General features: G+C 42.9%; 1 protein-coding gene across 12 annotated transcripts in view; it reads left to right on the plus strand.

Annotated features, from left to right (window-relative positions):
- Positions 1 to 21,981, plus strand: part of mllt10 (MLLT10 histone lysine methyltransferase DOT1L cofactor) — a 647,928-nt gene that overhangs the window by 620,967 nt on the left and 4,980 nt on the right. For 11 of the 12 annotated variants that reach the window (XM_059638794.1, XM_059638789.1, XM_059638793.1 and 8 more), the window contains one exon: positions 21,039 to 21,138. In XM_059638794.1, coding sequence (XP_059494777.1) covers positions 21,039 to 21,138 — 100 coding nt within the window. The remainder of the gene's footprint in view (positions 1 to 21,038; positions 21,139 to 21,981) is intronic. The other variant, XM_059638800.1, reaches the window with a different exon arrangement.

A 21,981-nucleotide genomic window follows, 5' to 3' on the forward strand; every position in this document is an offset into this window, starting at 1 on the left:
GGCAAAATAGCCTCCTCCTCCTGCTGCATTGTAATAGTTCTGTTGTTTACCCGGGCACTGTTTCAGAGACAGGCACACTCCTTAAATTAACTACGTTACATGAAATTTGGTCAATGGTCAGGAGAATGTGACTGCCAATGCTGCTGGTATTGAGATCCAGAATTGAACATTGGAGATAACAAGGCGTAGAGCTGGATGAACACAGCAGGCCAAGCAGCATCAGAGGAGTAGGAAAGCTGACATTTCAGGTCTAGAGATAATGGGAACTGCAGATGCTGGAGATTCCAAGATAATAAAATGTGAGGCTGGATGAACACAGCAGGCCAAGCAGCATCTCAGGAGCACAAAAGCTGACGTTTCGGGCCTAGACCCTTCATCAGAGAGGGGGATGGGGGGAGGGAACTGGAATAAATAGGGAGAGAGGGGGAGGCGGACCGAAGATGGAGAGTAAAGAAGATAGGTGGAGAGGGTGTAGGTGGGGAGGTAGGGAGGGGATAGGTCAGTCCAGGGAAGACGGACAGGTCAAGGAGGTGGGATGAGGTTAGTAGGTAGCTGGGGGTGCGGCTTGGGGTGGGAGGAAGGGATGGGTGAGAGGAAGAACCGGTTAGGGAGGCAGAGACAGGTTGGACTGGTTTTGGGATGCAGTGGGTGGGGGGGAAGAGCTGGGCTGGTTGTGTGGTGCAGTGGGGGGAGGGGATGAACTGGGCTGGTTTAGGGATGCAGTGGGGGAAGGGGAGATTTTGAAACTGGTGAAGTCCACATTGATACCATATGGCTGCAGGGTTCCCAGGCGGAATATGAGTTGCTGTTCCTGCAACCTTCGGGTGGCATCATTGTGGCAGTGCAGGAGGCCCATGATGGACATGTCATCAAGAGAATGGGAGGGGGAGTGGAAATGGTTTGCGACTGGGAGGTGCAGTTGTTTGTTGCGAACTGAGCGGAGGTGTTCTGCAAAGCGGTCCCCAAGCCTCCGCTTGGTTTCCCCAATGTAGAGAAAGCCGCGCCGGGTACAGTGGATGCAGTATACCACATTGGCAGATGTGCAGGTGAACCTCTGCTTAATGTGGAATGTCATCTTGGGGCCTGGGATGGGGGTGAGGGAGGAGGTGTGGGGACAAGTGTAGCATTTCCTGCGGTTGCAGGGGAAGGTGCCAGGTGTGGTGGGGTTGGAGGGCAGTGTGGAGCGAACATCCCTCACCTTCCTGGACCTCTCAGTCTCCATCTCAGGCAACCAGCTTGTAACTGATGTCCATTTCAAGCCCACCGACTCCCACAGCTACCTAGAATACACCTCCTCCCACCCACCCTCCTGCAAAAATTCCATCCCCTATTCCCAATTCCTCCGCCTCCGCCGCATCTGCTCCCACGATAAGACATTCCACTCCCGCACATCCCAGATGTCCAAGTTCTTTAAGGACCGCAACTTCCCCCCCACGGTGATTGAGAACGCCCTTGACCGCGTCTCCCGCATTTCCCGCGAAAAAAAGGCTCCACACTGCCCTCCAACCCCACCACACCCGGCACCTTCCCCTGCAACCGCAGGAAATGCTACACTTGTCCCCACACCACCTCCCTCACCCCCATCCCAGGCCCCAAGATGACATTCCACATTAAGCAGAGGTTCACCTGCACATCGGCCAATGTGGTATACTGCATCCACTGTACCCGGTGCGGCTTTCTCTACATTGGGGAAACCAAGCGGAGGCTTGGGGACCGCTTTGCAGAACACCTCCGCTCAGTTCGCAACAAACAACTGCACCTCCCAGTCGCAAACCATTTCCACTCCCCCTCCCATTCTCTTGATGACATGTCCATCATGGGCCTCCTGCACTGCCACAATGATGCCACCCGAAGGTTGCAGGAACAGCAACTCATATTCCGCCTGGGAACCCTGCAGCCATATGGTATCAATGTGGACTTCACCAGTTTCAAAATCTCCCCTTCCCCCACTGCATCCCTAAACCAGCCCAGTTCATCCCCTCCCCCCACTGCACCACACAACCAGCCCAGCTCTTCCCCCCCACCCACTGCATCCCAAAACCAGTCCAACCTGTCTCTGCCTCCCTAACCGGTTCTTCCTCTCACCCATCCCTTCCTCCCACCCCAAGCCGCACCCCCAGCTACCTACTAACCTCATCCCACCTCCTTGACCTGTCCGTCTTCCCTGGACTGACCTATCCCCTCCCTACCTCCCCACCTACACCCTCTCCACCTATCTTCTTTACTCTCCATCTTCGGTCCGCCTCCCCCTCTCTCCCTATTTATTCCAGTTCCCTCCCCCCATCCCCCTCTCTGATGAACGGTCTAGGCCCGAAACGTCAGCTTTTGTGCTCCTGAGATGCTGCTTGGCCTGCTGTGTTCATCCAGCCTCACATTTTATTATTTCAGGTCTAGATCCTTCTTCAGAAAATGAAGATTCCCAGAGTGGGGGACTCAATTACTAGGGGTCACGATTTCAAGATGAGAGGGGAAAAGTTTAAGCTTGGCCGGCTGTGTTCATCCAGCTCTGCGCCTTGTTATCTCAGATTCTGCAGCATCTGCAGTTCCTACTATCTCTAATCAGTTAACATTGGAGCCTCAGTTCTCAATCCTCGTCCCATTGGTACGTGGTTCTTGCTGTTGGCATGGATAAGAGTACAGACTGCAGCGTGGATGAGCAAACTGATCATAGCACTGTGGTACAGAGTGCATTGAAGTTGGGAGAAAAAGAAGTGTAATAGAGGTGGTATTAGGAGAATAGATACCGATATCTGTGGCAAAGACAGAGTGCCAGGGCTTGCTTACCTGGTGTCAAAATTAAAGATATCTCTTCTGGGCTGGAGAGGAATGATACAGTTGTTGCAATCTATAGCAGTTTAGGACTGAATTATGCAGCAAAACCACAAACAACCACTCCAGATTACTCCTTGAGTCAAATGCTAATTGGAATAAGATAAATAGATTATAGAAGTAAATGCACTCCCTCCAACTCCATTTCAATTTAGCGCTCTCTTCCGATGTTTCCTTCATTTTGTTGTTGTAATATTTTGTTTAATTAGAGACCCAATTAATTTCGAGATTGAGAAAAAGGTTTTAAAACAAAGTAACATTGGTGATTTGTTGGTAGGGGAAAACATTCAAATCTTTGTGAAAGCATCTCTGGATAGTGGACAGGAACAAAGAACAAAGAAAATTACAGCACAGAAACAGGCCCTTCAGCCCTCCAAGCCTACGCTGATCCAGATCCAGATCCTCTATCTAAACCTGTCGCCTTTTTGCCAAGGATCTGCATCCCTCTGCTCCCTGCAGATTTGCATATCTGTCTGTATACATCTTAAATTATGCTGTTGTGTCCGCCTCAAGCACCTCCGCTGGCAATGCGTTCAAGGCACCCACCACCCTCTGCATAAAGAACTTTCCACACCTATCTCCCTTAAACTCTTTCCCTCTCACCTTGAAATCATGACCCTTAGTACTTGAGCCCCCCACTCTGGGGAAAAAGTTTCTTGCTATCCACCCTGTCTATGCCTTTCATGATTTTGTGGACCTCAGTCAGGTAGCCCCTCAACCTCCGACTTTCTAAAGAAAATAATCCTAATCTACTCGAGCTTTCTTCGTAGCTAGCGTGCTCCATACCAGGCAACATCCTGCTGCACCTCCTATGTACCATCTCCAAAGCATCCACATCCTTTTGGTAATGTGGCGACCAGAACTGTACACAGTATTCCAAATGTGGTTGAACCAAAGTCTTATATAACTGTAACGTGACCTGCCAACTCTTGTACTCAATACCCCATTCGATGAATGAAAGCATGCCATATGCCTTCTTGACCACTCTATCGACCTGCGTTGCCACCTTCAGGGTATCGTGGACCTGAACACCCAGATCTCTCTGTGCATCAGTTTTCCCCAGGGCTTTTCCATTTATTGTATAGTTTGCTCTTGAATTTGATCTTCCAAAATGCATCACCTCACATTTGCCTGGATTGAACTCCATCTGGCATTTCTCTGCCCAACTCTCCAATCTATCTATATTCTGCTGTAATCTCTGACAGTCCCCTTCACTATCTGCTACTCCACCAATCTTCGTGTCATCTGCAAACTTGCTAATCAGACCATCTATACCTTCCTCCAGATAATTTATGTAAATCACAAACAACAGTGGTACCAACATGGATCCCTGTGGAACACAACTGGTTACAGGTCTCCAATTTGAGAAACCCCCTTCCACTACAACTCTCTGTCTCCTGTTGCCCAGCCAGTTCTCTATCCATCTAGCTAGCACACCCTGGACCCCATGCAACTTCACTTTCTCCATCAGCCTATCATGGGGAACCTTATCAAATGCCTTACTGAAGTCCATGTATATGAGTCCTTCCCTCACCTATCAACTTTGTCACTTCCTCAAAGAATTCTATCAAGTTGGTGAGACATGACCTTCCCTGCACAAAACCATGCTGTCTATCACTAATAAGCCCATTTTCTTCCAAATGTAAATAGATCTTATCCCTCAATATCTTCTCCAGCAGCTTCCCCATCACTGACGTCAGGCTCACCGGTCTGTAATTTCTTGGATTATCCTTGCTATCCTTCTTAAACAAGGGGACAACATGAGCAATTCTCCTCACCCGTGTTCAAGGATGCTGCAGAGATATCTGTTAAGGCCCCAGCTACTTCCTCTCTCGCTTCCCTCATAACCTGGGATAGGTCCACTCTGACGACTTTTAGAATACCCAACACATCTCCCCCCCCCACCTTAGGCCAATTTGACCTAGAGTAATCAAACATCTATCCCTAACCTCAGCATCTGTCATGTCCTTCTCTTCAGTGAATACTGACGCAAAGTACACATTAAGAATCTCATTCATTTTCTCTGACTCCTTGTATAACTTCCCTCCTTTGTCCTTGAGTTGGCCAACCCTTTCTCTCGTTACCCTCTTGCTCCTTATGTATGAATGAAAGGCTTTGGGATTTTCCTTAACCCTGTTTGCTAAATATATTTCATGACCCCTTTTAGCCCTCTTAATTCTTCATTTCAGATTGGTCCTACCTTCCTAATATTCTTCCAAAGTTTCGTCTGTTTTCAGTCACCTATACCTCATGTATGCTTCCTTTTTCCTCTTTTGCTAGTCTCGCAATTTCTCCTGTCATCCATGGTTCCCTAATCTTGCCTTTTCTATCCCTCATTTACACAGGGACATGTCTGTCCTGCACTCTGATCAACCTCTCTTTAAATGTGGATTTACCCTCAAACAGCTGCTCCTAATCCACATTCCCCAGCTCCTGTCAAACTTTCCTATAGTTGGCCTTCCCCCAATTCAGCACTCTTCTGTTAGGACCACTCTCGTCTTTGTCCATCAGTATTCTAAAACTTATGGAATTGTGATCACTATTCCCAAAGTAATCCCCTACTGAAACTTCAACCACCTGGCTGGGCTCAATCCCCAACACCAGGTCCAGTGTGGCCCCTTCCCAAGTTGGACTATTTACATACTGCTCTAGAAAACTCTCTTGGATGCGCCTTACAAATTTTGCTCCATCTAGACCCTAACCCTAAGTGAAACCCAGTCTATGTTGGGAAAATTAAAATCTCCCATCACCACTACCCTGTTGCACCTACATCTTTCCATAATCTGTCTACATATTTGTACCCCTATCTCGCGCTCGCTGTTGGGAGGCCTGTAGTACAGCCCCAGCATTGTTACCGCATCCTTCCTATTTCTGAGCTCTGCCCATATTGCCTCACTGCTCGTGTTCTCCATGGTGCCCTCCTTCAGCACAGCTATGATGTCCTCTTTGACCGGTATTACAACTCCTCCACCCCTTTTACTTCTCTCTCTATGCCGCCTGAAGCATCTATATCCTGGGATACCTAGTTGCCAATCTTGCCCTTGCCTTGACCAAGTCTCAGTAATAGCAATAACATCATACTCCCAGGTACTAATCCAAGCCCTAAGTTCATCTGCTTTACCTATTACACTTCTCACATTAAAACAAATGCACCTCAGATCACCCGTCCCACTGCGTTCATCGTCTGCTCTCTGCCTACTCTTCCCCTTAGTCACACTGACTTCATTATCTAGTTCCTTACAGGCTTAGTTACTACCTCCTTACTATCCACTAACCTCCTCATTTGGTTCCCATGCCCCTGCCACATTAGTTTAACCCCGCCCCAACAGCATTAACAAAAGCAGCCCCGAGGACATTGGTTCAAGTCCTGCCCTGTAGTAGACCATCCGATTTGTAGTAGTCCCACCTCCCCACCAGAACCGGTCCCAATGTCCCAAAAATCTAACACCTCCCTCCTGCACCGTCTCTCAAGCCACACATTCATCCTGCCTATTCTTTCATTTCTGCACTGACTAGCACAGGGCACTGGTAGCAATCCTGACATTACTACCTCTGAGGTCCTACTTTTTAACTTGACTCCTAACTCCCTAAATTCTGCTTGTAGGACCTCATTCCGTTTTTTTACCTATATCCTCGGTGCCTACATGCACCACAACAGCTGGCTGTCCACCCTCCCCTGTCAGAATGTCCTGCAGTCAATCTGAGACATCCCTGATCCATGTACCTGGGAGGCAATGTACCATTCAGGAGTCTCGTTTTCGACCACAGAACCACCTATCTACTCCACTTACAATTGAATCCCCTATGACCATAGCCCTTCCACTCTATTTCCCACCCTTTTGTACAGCAGAGCCAGCCGTGGTGCCATGAACCTGGCTAATGTGGCCTCCTCCTTGTGAGCCATCTCCCCCAATAGTATCCAAAACGGTATACCTGTTTTGGAGGGAGATGGCCGCAGGGAACACCTGCACTGCCTTCCTGCTTTTTTTCCTGCCTTTTGGTCACCCATTCCTTTTCTCCCTCAGAAATCCTCTTCTGCGGTGTGACCAATTTGCTAAACGTTCTATCCACGAATTACTCAGCATCGCGGATGCTCTAACGTGAGTCCATCCGCAGTTCCAGAGTTGTCATGCAATCTAACAAGGGCTGCAGCTGGACACACTTCCTGAACATGTAGGTGTAGGAGTCAGGGACATCAGCCGCATCCCTGAGCTCCCACATTGAGCAAGAGGAGCATAACACGGGTCTGGGATCTCCTGCCATTTTTACTCTTAAACTTAGCTTAGTACTACTATAAAAACAAATACTAGATAAATGAAATGAGAAAAATTTGTACCAAATCACTCTACCCACCAGCAGACAATTTAAAAGAAAAAGAAAAACACTTACCTTATCGACACGGCAGAGTCTTTTTATTTGGCCAGAGGAGCAGGGCGTTTGGGAGACACTACACGTGTAGTGACACGTGTAATATCTCGGGTTTGGCCACTGCCCAAATATATCACTTCACTTACCTTCCCAGAGTGCAATTCGACCACTCCCACTCAGACCCACTGCTGAAATGAAGAACTTACCTTCCCGGCAGACCCCTTGTCGTCGTTCTCACCCCTCCCACTGCAAAAAATGGAGGCCGCTGATTGCAGAGGTAAGTTTTTAACTGGGAAACTTGCCTCCTGGCAGGCGCCTGGTCCTTGCTCTCACTGCTCCTGCTGCTCTAAGAGGGAAGTAGATGTGTGGCTGCAAGATTGTTGTGGGAGAAATGGTTTCCAATTCATAAGCCAGTGGATCAGTATTGGGGAAAGAGAGAACTGTTTCATAGGGACAGGCTTCATTTGAACCGTACTAGAACAAGTGTCTTGGCGAATCACACAACTAGGCTTGTAGATAGGGCTTTAAAATAATTACTGGTGGGGAAGGGTTCAGTTGAAGGCATATTTATAAAAGCAAAAGGAAATGGGAGAGGTACAACGTAGAAAACATGAGAATGTAAGAAACAGAAGCAGGGATAGGCAATTTAGCCCCTTAAGGCTGCTCCACCATTTAATATGATCATGGTTGATCTCATTTGAGCCTCAATTCCATTTTCCTGCTCACTCTCACTAACCCTTCAAGCACGTTACTAATTAACCATCTCCTCAAATTCATTCAATGTCCTAGCATCCATCACACTCTGGGGGGTAGTGCATTCCACAGATTTACGACTCTTCGAGAGAAATAATTTCTCCTTATTGCCATTTGAAATCTGCTACCCCTCATCTTAAAACAATGACCCCATGTTCTAGATTTCCTTGCATGAGGAAACATCCTCTCTACATCTAATTTGTGATTACCTGTTAGCATATGGAATACCTCTTCTAAACTTCGGCGAGCATAGCCTAAACAGCTCAATCTGTCCTCATATGGCAAATCCCTCATCTTTGGTATCAATTTAGTAAACCTTCTCTGAACTGCCTCCAATGCAACTATGTCTCCCTTCAAGTTAGAAGACCAAAACTGTACACAATACTCTAGGTGCGGTCTCACTAATGCTTTATACAGTTAAAAGGCAAATGATATTCAAATTATCATTGGAAAAAATAGAAATGAACGAAATAGGAAGGAAATATGAGCAGAAATTAGAACCAAAATAAGGAATAATGGTTAAAAAAAATCAGAGCTTAAGAATGCTCTTTATTTGAATACATGGAGCTTTTTGACAAGATAGATGAGTTTACAACACAAATAGAAATAAATGAATATGGCCTGGTAGCTATTTCAGAGATGTGATTATAGGGTGATCAAACTGGGAACTCAATATTTTTAAAAAATAGGCAAAATGCAAAAGAGTTGGGATTGTGTTGTAAAGGAAGATATCAGTCTGTTGTTGAATATTAGTTTGGATGCAGTAGACTCTGTTGTGGAACCAGTTTGGGTAGAAAGAAGCAACAACTAGGGAAAGAAGTCACAGGTGAGAGTCGTCCTTAAGCCACCAAAGATTTGCCTCACTGTAGGACAGAATAAATCAGGCAATACAAGGGGCGTGTTAATAGGATAGTATGATTGTTATTGGCTATTTTAATCTGTATATTGACTGGAGAAATGTAGTGTGGAAGATGCATTCGTACAGTACATCAGGATTGTTTCTTAGAACAGTATGTTGCACAAGCTATCCAGGGACAGACTCTTTTAGATTTATGTTTTAATATGTTTTAAGCTAGGTTAAAGAGAATGGAATAGAATAGAATTATCTTTATTGTACTGAAATGAGTACAGTGAAAAGTTTACCAGTCACCACTTATGATACCATCTTATGTGCGGAGAGTACCTATGTACAGATTCTTAAGTGCAAATTCTTCGGGGGGAGGAAAATTAGAAAAATGAAGAAGTAAAAAGTCCAGCATTAAAAGTTACAGGAATAAATCAGAAAAATAAAGAAAAAAAAAAGTTTAGAATAACAGTCCTTCCAACTCAGTCCACACCAACAGCTAGCCTCTAGTCCTCTAGCTGGACCTTGACTCGATACTGTGCCAGGCTTCACCTTAAGGTGTCTAAAATCAGGAGACCACTCTGGAATCATCTGAAGGCTGGAAATCCATGCTGAAGCCATGCCAAGCTGCCAAGGTCTCATAGTTAAGGATTGTCTGGGGTCACAACACGGTAGAATTTCACATCCAGTTTGAGAGAGGCCATATCAGATCACAAACTAGTCCTTTCATCTTAAACTAGGACAGTTACAGAGATATTAAAATATTAAGTTGTCTGAAGTTGCTGGGAAGTAGATTCAGCAAATGAGGAGTGACAGATATTTCATAACACTTAACAAAAATTTTATTCCAGTCCAAAAGAAGGACTCAATTGGAAGGATGAACTAGCTGATGTTTCGGGCCTAGACCCTTCATCAGAGCTCTGATGAAGGGTCTAGGCCCGAAACGTCAGCTTTTGTGCTTCTGAGATGCTGCTGGGCCTACTGTATTCATCCAGCCTCACATTTTATTATTTTGGAATCTCCAGCATCTGCAGTTCCCATTATCACTGAGATTAATAATGTATCTGGTTAAAAGCTAAGGCAGTTAAAGTGGCAAAAACTACTGGCAGACACAGGATTGGGAATTTTTTTTAGGAACATGCAATGGTCAACTGAAAAGCCAATAAAAATAGAGAAAACTGAGAGTGAGTTGGCAAGAAATATAAAAACAGGCTGAGCTTTTATGTATGTACAAACAGAAAGAACAGCCAAAGTGAATGTGGGGCCGTTGGAGTATGCGAATGGGGAACAGAATGGCAGATAATCTAAACCAATATTTTGCTTTAGTTTTCATACCATAAATATTGCAAAAGTATCAACTAAAGCAAGATACCAGTGGGAGGAAAGGTCTTGTTATAGTCTCTATCACAAAGCGCCAAAGTATTTGACTGATTAATGGGATTGAAAGCAGACAAGTCATCGGGACCTGATGCCTGCGATCAAGTGTTTTAAAGGAAGTGGCTGCGGAGATAATGGAAGCACAAATTAAAACATTCCAGAACTGACTGGATTCTGCGAGTGTTCCAGAGGTTTGGAAAACTGTTAATGTGATGCTGTTATTCGAAAAGGAGACAGAAAGCAGAAACTATAGAATCATATAGTACAGATGAGGCTCTTTGGTTCATCAAGTCTGCACTGACACAAAAGATGTCTAATTCTACACCAGTCTTACTTTCTAGCACTTGGCCCATAGCACATTTGAAGTGTGCATCCAAGTACTTTTTAAAGGCACTGATGTTTCCCACTGCCCACGCAGTGCATTACAGATTCCCACATCTGCTGGATGGGAAGAAAATCCTCAAAGGGCTTCTAAACCTCCTGCCTTAGATGTCAGGGGTAGTTTATTATCTGTATTGGAAAAATGCCAGTGGTCATTATTAATGAAGAAATAGCAGGACATTTAGAAAAGCTTAACACAATTAAACAGAAGTTTAATACAATCAAACATTGTTTATGAAATAGAACATAGAACATTACAGCACAGTACAGGCCCTTCGGCCCTCGATGTTGTGCCGACCTGTCATACCGATCTCAAGCCCATCTGGCCTACACTATTCCACGTACGTCCATCTGCTTGTCCAATGACGACTTAAATGTACCTAAAGTTGGCGAATCTACTACCGTTGCAATTAGAAATCGTGTTTGACAAATTTGCTAGAGTTCTTATGTTCATCAGTTCTTTTCAATCTCCTGGGACCTTTCCCCATACCTGTGGATTGGAAATGATGGTAAACCCTTCCACTTCTCCCTCCCCACTGTCTTTGTTGATGTCAGCCATCTAAGTCAGGTTATTTACTCAGTCTGTGTATAGCCATTCTTTCCAGTTCATCCTCCTTCTGAACTCTAGTCCTTCCATAACCACCTCTAACCACAAGTGATACTTTGTCAGCATGTTTTTCCTCGGTAACCATAAAGACAAATTAGTCATATTAGTGGGGTGATGATGTCACTGAACTAATCATCCTGAAACCCAGGCCAATAAACTGCAGCTAATTAATAGATCAGATGCATTTCTGAAAAGCAGTGGAGCTATTTGATTGTTATAAAACCCAGGGGAGGCAATGGCCTAGTGGTATTATCACTGGACTGTTAATCCAGAAACCCAGATGAAATTCTGGGGACCTAGATTCGAATCCTACCATGTCAGATGGTGGAATTTGCATTCAGTAAAACCCATCTGGAATTAAGAATCTAATGATGACCATAAATCCATTGTTGATTGGCAGAAAAACCCACCTGGTTCACTAATGTCCTTTAGGGAAACAGACTGCCATCCTTGATAAGAGATAATAGGAATTGCTTACCTGGTTTGGCCTACATGTGACTCAAATGCCAATGTGGTTGACTCTAAACAATTAAGTATGGACAAGAAATGCTGCCTAGCCAGTGATGTCCTCATCCCATTAATGAATAAAGGGGGAAAAAAAATTAATAACCTCCTTTAAAGAAAGAAGTCTAACTTTAGCTGATCTCCACTACATGTGATTCCAGACCAGAAAGGAACACGATGCACTCTTAACTACTCCCTAAAATAGTCTAATAAACCCCTATTGTATCATAATTGCCACAGGGAGAAGTCAAATAAGAGTAAAACAAGATCAGCTTCTTGGCAATGTCCTGTGCTCCGGAAAAGGCAAAGGCATGCCTGACTTATTAACTCTGCAATGTCTTCCATACAGGCATTTGTGCCAAAGTTAGGGAGTGATATCTAACATTAGTCATACTCACTGAATCATATCCTGGTACCTCCATCACCATTCCTGGATATGTCCCATCTCACTGAGGGCCCTCTGTTAGGTAGTGGCACAATGGCATGCCAAGAGGAAGGAGCTGTCATGCAACTCCTCAACACTGATGCTGTAAAGTTCTTTTAGGTCAAGCATGAGCAAGAAAACCATTTGCGGATTTCCATCCACCATCTTCCCTCAGCTGATGAATCAGTGCTTCTTCATGTTGATAGTCAGATGGAAGAGACACCCAGGGTGGTAGGGCACACTCTGTATTCTAACTGCAGGTCTTCAATGACCGATGATAAAAAAAATGGCTCAGTGACACCAATATTGACTGTGCATTGAAGGATATAATTATTAGAAAGGATGCCCAACAGGTAATGGAGCCAATGGGAGAATTAACTATTTGACCTCATCCTCACCAGTCTCTGACATGACAGCTATTATCAATTGATTTAAAAAGCCTTCAGTTCAGAAATGTCCTTTAGGGAGGGAAATCTGCCATCCTTATTTGGACTGGACAACATATCGCTTCATAGGGGTCATGAGTTCAAAGTGAGAGGAAGAAAGTTTAAGGGAGATATGCATGGAAAGTTCTTTATACAGAGGGTGGTGGGTGCCTGGAACGCGTTGCCAGCGGAGGTGGTAGACGCAGACATGTTAGCGTCTTTTAAGATGTATCTGGACAGGTACATGGATGGGCAGGGAGCAAATGGATACAGACCCTTAGAAAATAGATGACAGGTTAGACAGAGGATCTCAATCGGCTCAGGCTTGGAGGGCTGAAGGGCCTGTTCCTGTGCTGTAGGTTTCTTTGTTCTTTGTTTGTATATCCACAGTAATGTGGTTAACTCTTAACTGCATTCTGAAATGACCTGGCTCTCAATTAAAGGGCAGTTAAGGATGGCCAACAAATGTCACCATGCTAGCAATGCTCACATCTCAAAAGAATAAAGAAAACAAAAAGTACACGACACCTTGCCAGGAGCAGCACCAGCCACATCCAAAAATGAGGTACCAATCTGGTGGAATTATGCCTACTTGTATGTCTGATAGCAGAGTTTAGCAATCCCACAGCCATTGGATCAAATCTAACCTCTGTAGTCCTGCTGCATTCAGTTGTGATAGTGGAAAGTAACACTACTCAAGCATTCACTCCCTTCCATCGATATGAAATAGCACCAGTGTGCACCATCAACAAGATGCACTACAGTAACTCACTCTGACAGATCCTTCCAAGCCTGCAACCTCTACCACTGGGAAAGACAGGGTAGCAGTTATTACTCTAGCAACAAATGCCACAATTCTATTTGTTGTCCTTATTACCTGCTGTACCTGAATACTAGCTTTCTGCAAGTCATGCTAGAGGACAATCAAATCCCTATGCATTTAAACAAGTTTCTTCCTAGAGGCTTCATTTTTTATCTTTCAATCAAAGTGAATAACCTAATACTTAATCACATTAAGCTAAAGCCAAATTGGCCAATTCACCTAACCAATCCATAGCTATTTGTAAATTTCTTATTTCCTCTTTGCAAATTACTTTCCCACCCATTTTATTGTCATCTGCAAATATGTTGTATCCTTACATCCAAGAATCAAAGTATTTCCCTTGAACATTCAATGGCAAAGATTATCATTCCTGAAAAACTTCCGAGGGTTACCAATGAAGACAAACATAATAATTGTGGCTAATAGATTAGATGAAAGACAGTAATTTCTGCAGTGAATAACTCACCTCATGACTCTGCAAAACCTGTCCACCACATATAAAGCACTGTCAGGCCTAGAATTCTCTCCACTTGTTTTGATGAGTGTAGCTCCTATAACACTCAATGCTGAGCACCATTCAAGGAAAAATAGATCACTGAGGTTGTTGACTTGCTCTCCGAGATGACTTGTTTTTGTTCAGACATTTCGTCACCATGCTAGGTGACATCATCAATGGAGCCTTCGATGAAGCGGTGTTTTTCTACTCTGCTTGCAAATTATACGATCCGGTCCGTTACGGTGAGTGCCTTCATTTCCGGTTTTGATCTGTATGGGTTTGTATATAGGGTCCAATTCAGTATGTTTGTTGATTGAAGTATGAGTGAAGAACTATGCCTCTAGGAATTCCCGTGCGTGTCTGTGTTTGGCTTGGCTGCCATGGTTACCTTGTCTCAATGTGCCAATGTTAAGGAGAGTTTGTCATGCCATTTTGCTGAATGTTCATATATTCTGATGGCTAGTTTCCTTCTGTCTGTCTGATGTATTGTTTGTGGCAGTCATTGCATGGTATTTTGTAAACCACATTCATTCGTTCATGTTGTGGGAATGTGGTTTTTAATCCTTGTAAGTGTTTGTTGTAGAGTGGTTGTGGGCTTGTGGGCCATTGAGAGCATTTCGGTGATAGCAATCATAACTCCCTGACCTTTACTATAGTCATGGAGAGGGACAACAGCAGATGGTATGGGAAAGTATTTAATTGGGGAGGAGGAATTACAATGCTATTAGGCAAGAACAACAGAGCACCAGTTAGGAGAGTGGTCCAGGAAATGCCTGATGAAATTCAATTTGAGTAAATGTGAAGCTTTGCACTTTGGAAAAAAGAATACAGGCATGGACTATTTTCTAAATGGTGAGAAAATTCATAAAGCAGAAGTACAAAGGGATCTGGGAATGTTGGTCCAGGATTCTCTAAAGGTTAACTTGCAGGTAGAGTCCGTGATTAAGAAAACGAATGTAATGTTATCGTTTATCTCAAGAGGGTTGGAATATAAAAACAGTGATGTGCTTCTGAGACTTTATAAAGCTCTAGTTAGGCCCCATTTAGAATATTGTGTCCAGTTTTGGGCCCCACACCTCAGGAAGGACATACTGGCCCTGGAGCGTGTCCAGGGGAGATTCACACGGATGATCCCTGGAATGGTAGGTTTAACGTACGATGAACGGCTGAGAATCCTGGGATTGTATTCATTAGTTTAGAAGGTTGAGGGGAGATCTAATAGAAACTTACAAGATAATGTTTGGCTTAGAAAGGGTGGATGCTGGGAAGTTGTTTCCGTTAGACGGGGAGACTAGGACCTGTGGGCTCAGCCTTAGAATTAGAGGGGGTAAATTTAAAACGGAAATGAGGAGACATTTCTTCAGCCAGAGAGTGGTGGGCCTGTGGAATTCATTGCCATGGAGTGCAGTGGAGGCCGGGACGTTAGATGCCTTCAAGGCAGAGATTACAAATTCTTGCTCTCACAAAGAATCAAGGGAAGTGGAGGTGAAATGCCCATCAGCCATGATTAAATGGCAGAGTGGACTCGATGGGCTGAATGACCTTACTTCCACTCCTATGTCTTATGGTCTAATTGGGATCAAATGTCCTCCCGGAAATGCATGACAGAAATGGGGTTCTTTAGGGAGCAGTTGCTATAAGTACTGGATAGGTTTGTCCCACTGAGGCAAAAAAGGGCTGGTAAGGTGAATGAACCTTGGATGACAAGACGTGGAACACCAAGTCAAGAGGAAGAAAGAAGCTTACTTAAGGTTGAGGAAGCAAGGATCAAACCAAGCTCCAGTGGGCTACAAGGTGGCCAGGAAGGAACTGAAGAATGGACTTAGGAGAGCTAGAAGTGGGTATGAGAAAACCTTGGCAGGAAGGATCAAGGAAACCCCAAGGCATTCTATGCTTATGTGAGGAATAAGAGGATGGCCAGAATGAGGGTAGGGCCAATCAGGGGCAGTGGAGGGAACTTGTGCGTGGAGTCAGAGGAGATAGGGAAGGTCCTTACTGAATACTTTGCTTCAGTATTCACCAGTGAGAGGGACCTTGACATTTGTGAGGACAGCATGAGACAGGCTGATGTGCTCAAACAGGTTGATATGCGGAAGGAGGATTTGCTAGAAATTTTGAAAAACATGAGGATAGATAGGTCCCCGGGCCAGACGGGAGATACCCAAGGTTCCTACAGGAAGCAAGGGAAGAGATTGCTGCTCCTTTGGCAATGATCTTTGCGTCCTCACTGTCCACTGAAGTAGTACCAGAAGATTGGAGGGTGGCAATGTCATTCCCTTGTTCAAGAAGGGAATAAGGATAAATCTGGAAATTACAGACTGGTCAGTCTTACATCTGTGATGGGCAAATTATTGGAGAGAATTCTGAGAGATAGTATTTATGATTATTTGGAAAAACACAGTTTAAATAGAAATAGTCAGCTTTGTGAGGGGCAGGTCATGCCTCACAAGCCTTATTGAATTCTTTGAGCATGTGACAAAACACATCAATGAAGGTACAGCAGTGGATATGGTGTATACGGATTTTAGCAAGGCATTTGATAAGGTTCCACATGGTAGTCTCATTCAGAAAGTAAGGAGGCACGGGATTCAGGGAGATTTGGCTGTCTGGATATAAAACTGGCTGTCCAATAGAAGACAGAGGGTGGTAATAGCTGAAAAGTATTCAGCTTGGAGCTCAGTTACCAGTGGTGTTCCAGGTCCTGGGACCTCTACTATTTGTGATTTTTATAAATGACTTGGATGAGGAAGTGAAAAGGTGGGTTAGTAAGTTTGCCGATGACACAAAGGTTGGTGGATTTGTGGACTGCATAGAGGGCTGCTGTAGTTTGCAATGGGACATTGACAGGACGCAGAGCTGGGCAAAGAAGTGGCAGTCTGAATTCAACCCAGAAAAGTGTGAAGTGATTTATTTTGGAAGGTCGAATTTGAATACAGAATACAGGTCAATGGCAGGATTGTTGGCAGTGTAGAGGAACAGAGGGATCTTGGGGTCCACGTCCATAGATCCCTCAAAGTGGCTACCCCCAAGTTAACAAATTGTGGGGCTAGGTGAGCACAGCAGACCAAGCAGCATCTTAGGAGCACAAAAGCTGACGTTTCGGGCCTAGACCCTTCTTCATCTGCAGTTCCCATTATCTCTGATCACAATTTTAACCTCACTGCAAAGCCTCTTCCAGGATGCCTAACCCGAAGAAGTTACCTCTTCCCTCCGGACCAACCTCAGGGAATCTTTTTCCCACTGCAACTCTTTCATAGCTTTTCTGATGAAGGGTCTAGGCCCGAAACGTCAGATTTTATGCTCTGAAGATGCTGCTTGGCCTGCTGTGTTCATCCAGCTCAACACTTTGTTATCTTGGATTCTCCAGCATCTGCAGTTCCCATTATCTCTGATCACAATTGCTACCCAAGTTGACAGGGTTGTAAAGATGGCATGTGGTGTGTTGGCTTTCATTGGCAGGTGAATTGACTTTAAGAGCTGTGAGGTTATGCTGCAGCTCAATAAAACTCTGGTTAGACCACACTTGGAAAATTGTGTTCCGTTCTGGTCACCTCATTACGGGAAAGATGTGGAAGCTTTAGAGAGGGTGCAAAGGAGATTTACCAGGATGCTGCCTGGACTGGAGGGCAGGTCTTATGAAGAAAGGTTGAGGGAGCTAGGGCTTTATTTTTATTGGAGCAAAGAAGGATGAGAGGCATAGATAGAGTGGATAGTCAGACACTTTTTCCCAGGGTGGAAATGACTATTACGAGGGGGCATAATTTTAAAGTGATTGGAGGAAGGTATAGGGGAAATGTCAGAGGTAAGTTCTTCATACAGAGAGTGGTGGGCCTGTGGAATGCCCTGCTGGCAGTGGTAGTGGAGTCAGATACTATAGAACTATTTAAGCAACTCTTGGAGCACATGGAGGATAGTAAAATGTATGGTATGGATTGATCTTAATAGGATAATAGGTTGGCTCAACATTGTGGGCCAAAGGGCCTGTACTGTGCTATACTGTTGTATGTTCTATGTTCTTAACATCCAGAAATGGAAGTTGATTGTTGTTTTTTTCTTCCCCTGTGAATTTAATCCCTGAGAATATGCTGTTGATGAGGTGGTGGCTCTCTTCTAATTTGTTGCATTTAATAATGAAAAATATGTTGTCTGCATACCGGTAACCATAGTAACCCAAGCCAAAAATAGACAGGCACAGGAATTCCTAGAGGCGTGGTTCTCCACCCACACTTCAATCAACAAACATATGGAATTGGACCCTATATACAAACCCATACAGATCAAAACCGGAAATGACAGTATTCACCATATCTGACCAGACAGTATAAATTCCAAGCAGAGTAGAATAACATCACTTCATCGGAGGCTCCGCTGATGATGTGACCTAGCATGGTTACAAAATGTCTGAATAAAAGCAAGGCAGCTCAGTAATCAAATCCACAACCCGTGGTACAGATTTTTGCCAAAACTTTAAAATAGATCACTTTTTCAACACTCTGCGTGTAGAGGCAACACATTTTAACCGTATGAGATGTATTGCCTTAACAAGACAAGCCTCCTTCAACAGAAGAGTTCAAATCCTGCAGTAGCAGTTGGTGGAATTTAGATCCAGTTAGTGAATCTGGAACATTAAAACAAAAAACAGCCTTCATAATTGTGTACTAATGCTAATAACAATGGTGTCGTCAAAAACTGATCTGGTTCACCAGTGTCCTTCAGGGAATAAATCTGCTCTCTTTACCTGCTCTGGCCTTATGTTTCCAGATCCACAGCAATGTGGTTGTCTGTTAACTGGTTTCTGAAATAGCCTAGCAAGTCATTGGATTCAAAGAATGGCAACAAATATTGCCCTTGCCAATAATGCTGACATTCTATGGAAACATTTTTATAAAATGAATTTTAACTGACGTTGATATCGCTGTGCTTAAGTTTTTTTTTCTCAAGTCTCAGTCTGTGCAATTAAAAGTCTCATGTCCCAATTGGCCGTACCGCTCTGCTTCCAAAATTGCTTTGTTTTGTTATTTAGCTATAGATAATTTGATAAAATTAAAACACTATATGAAAAACAAAATGAATTTAATATGGGGACTGAATAATGTCTGACCATTGTAATCTACTTAACTCCTGCCCTTGACTCCTTTATAAAGAACCGTAGGCAGCGGTCAGCTATCAGAACAAATTTTATCATTTGAATATCATGATCAATGTAAACTTACCCAAACAGAGGAATTTCCTTGGGATTGTACAAATGGTGTCAGCGCTAAAAGGGTAAGCTCAGAGGTTTTCTTCAAACTACCGTCATGTGGCCAGATTGTGCAATTGCATTGCACAATTTCCAATCCTATGTAGAAATTTGTAATGGCAGAAAGGAGAAGGACCCCCTGAATCTAGCAACAGCAATGTAACATATATAATAAGATGTTTATATTTCAACACAGTCCTACTTTTTAAAAAAGATGCTTCCATAGTTCTCCTGCTTGGCTTGCCAATTTTAAGTTTATTGTATTTAAATCGTTAGTACAGGATTGGTACACTCTTTAGTTGCGGAAATGTTATGCTTTGACATAGTGGCTTAGCTTGAGGAAAGTTATGGGTCATGGTAGAAAGGGCACAGTAGGAACATGGATACAAAATAGACAGTGATTGGAAACAGAGTACTGGTTAGTGGATGCTTTTCAGACTGATGATGTTTCTGCGCTGAAAATTTAGAAAATTATACAGCATCTACTTCATGGTTAACTTATTTAAAAGCAAACTTAGAAGCTAACTGAAGGTAACATTGTTAAAATCTGACCATTAAAATATGCTTAATAAATACATCGTGAATATTACAAATCCACCTCTGCACAGTACTTGGTGAGATGAAAAACTTTATGAAATCTACTCTAGTTGCTTGAGTAAACTAGAGCAATCAATAACAAAGTTCGGAATTAGACTGCCAATTTATATTCCAGTTTGATGAGCATTTTGTATGCTTGGTGATGTGCTCAATCATGAATAAAACTGGATTGGATCTAATTGTACATTTAAATGCCAGATATTTCTATAAAATCTTTGACTTGACCATCTCTCATGTGTCTTTGTTATTAAAATCACTATTTCTGATCGCTGGCTCTTTCCTCGCTCACCTACACGAGTATCCAACTCACTATGATGTTCAAATCCAAACTGTCATCTTGACTGAATTCTGAAAAATCCCGTCACTACATTCCCGTGCCTCTGCAGTTCTGTCTCCAATTTAAAAGAAATCAAAAGCCTTTTTGAAAAGACATTCTCCCTTGGTGGTTTAACATGTGTTTCAAGATACTTTACAGAGCATGGGAATGTATTAAATTCTCACATCTTTTACTGAAATCTGCAAGTTGACTTTTATAAGGGTATTGTATGTTCTTCACTCTATATCTTGAAGCAGATTCCATTGTCCAAATTCTCATGCTGCGTATTTTCTAGCAGGAAAACTGGATTCTGCTTTCCCTTTTTCACTTTATTAGTGGGAGTAGGGATGGATAATGACCAATCCTACCACCAGTGTTTGTTGAGACTTGGCTAAAACTGACTGATGAAGCGTCTAGGCCCGAAACGTCAGCTTTTGTGCTCCTGAGATGCTGCTTGGCCTGCTGTGTTCATCCAGCCTCACATTTTATTATCTTGGAATTCTCCAGCATCTGCAGTTCCCATTATCTCTGCAAATAATTTCCTTCACTTGACAATGCAATTGGGAATTTTGTACAGATGGCATTGGATGAGCTTGTTGTCAGTGTTGTGTGCATATCAACAAAACATTAGCTATCCACTCTGTCTAAAGTGGCCCATCCTTTGATTTTAACTTCTTTGAATATTAAAGCCATCCATGATTTTACTTAAGTTAGCACAAACCTGGTATTAAAGCAGAAATCCTTATGGCACAGTTCCACATCATGCTATATTTATTTACAGCGTCATCAAGTCAATTTTAAGAGGCATTATACAGTGAGATTGATACTTGTCAGCAAATCCAACCATCAGGTGGCAATGATATACAAAAATTATTTAGGCAAAGGTACTCTCATCATCACTATCCCCTTGCAAAAACAGACTGAACCAAAAAAAATTCTGGATCAAATGTTGAAACTGATTAATCTAGTCCTAATAAAAATGCACAGCTTAGAAGGCCTATATTTTCAAAACTGTATTTTGTATTTTTTTTTGCAAAATATTTTTGTTTTTTTAGTGTGCCAGGATTGAGTTTACTTTCTGAGCAAAGACAACTGTTATTTCACCAACAGCAACAGCCACTTCAACAATTGTTGCCATCCCAGCAGCTTACTCCAGTAAGGCTATTCTTTTATGATATTTAAAATGGATGGGAAGAAACCTTATTAATTTTGACAGAATGTTAATTGTAATTTTTTTTAAATTTTAAGTAATAGTTTGCAAGTATAATTTGAATGTATAAATAAGCTGAAAATGTAATATCATACCATGATGGTAATTGTGTCAAATTGTTTTTGCTTCATTTTTTATTGATACTTATGCTTTTGAGAATTTTACTTAATTTTTTAACAAATACATTTGACAGATTTCATTGAATATGAAAAGTATTAACAGTCATACCAAAATATTATTCACACGAAAATCTCAAAATCTGGGAAGACATTTTTTAAACAAACTTTTTAAAGAAAAACATGGTTGTATACATTCCGTCCTTGTTATGAAAAGTTCAGAGATTACAATTATACCAAAGTCAAACGCTGTTTGGCAAAAATGTGTTGCTAACCACACGTTTGTCGGGTAATGGACAAAATCCTTTCAGCCTTGAGATATGGAAGGGTGATTAAACTCTTGAACCTTGACGATAAATTTATTTCAAGTTGTTTAACTAACTTTCTGGAGGATTTGAAAGATAACAGGCTTGATGAGGGTAATGCTGTTGATATGGTATAAGTGAACTTCCAGTAGGCATTTGATATAGAGCCACACAACAGACTCGTGCGGAAAGTTATGGGTCATGGCATAAAAGGGACAGTAGCAACATGGATACAAAATTGACAGTGATAGGAAACAGAGTATTGGTTAATGGATATTTTTCAGGCTACAAGAATATTTGCAATGGAGTTTTCCTGAGGTTGGTATTGGGACATTTGCTTTTCCTGACGTATATTAATGATGTGTGC

This window comes from Stegostoma tigrinum, chromosome 2 (genome assembly GCF_030684315.1).
Source record: "Stegostoma tigrinum isolate sSteTig4 chromosome 2, sSteTig4.hap1, whole genome shotgun sequence".
NCBI lineage: Eukaryota > Metazoa > Chordata > Chondrichthyes > Orectolobiformes > Stegostomatidae > Stegostoma > Stegostoma tigrinum.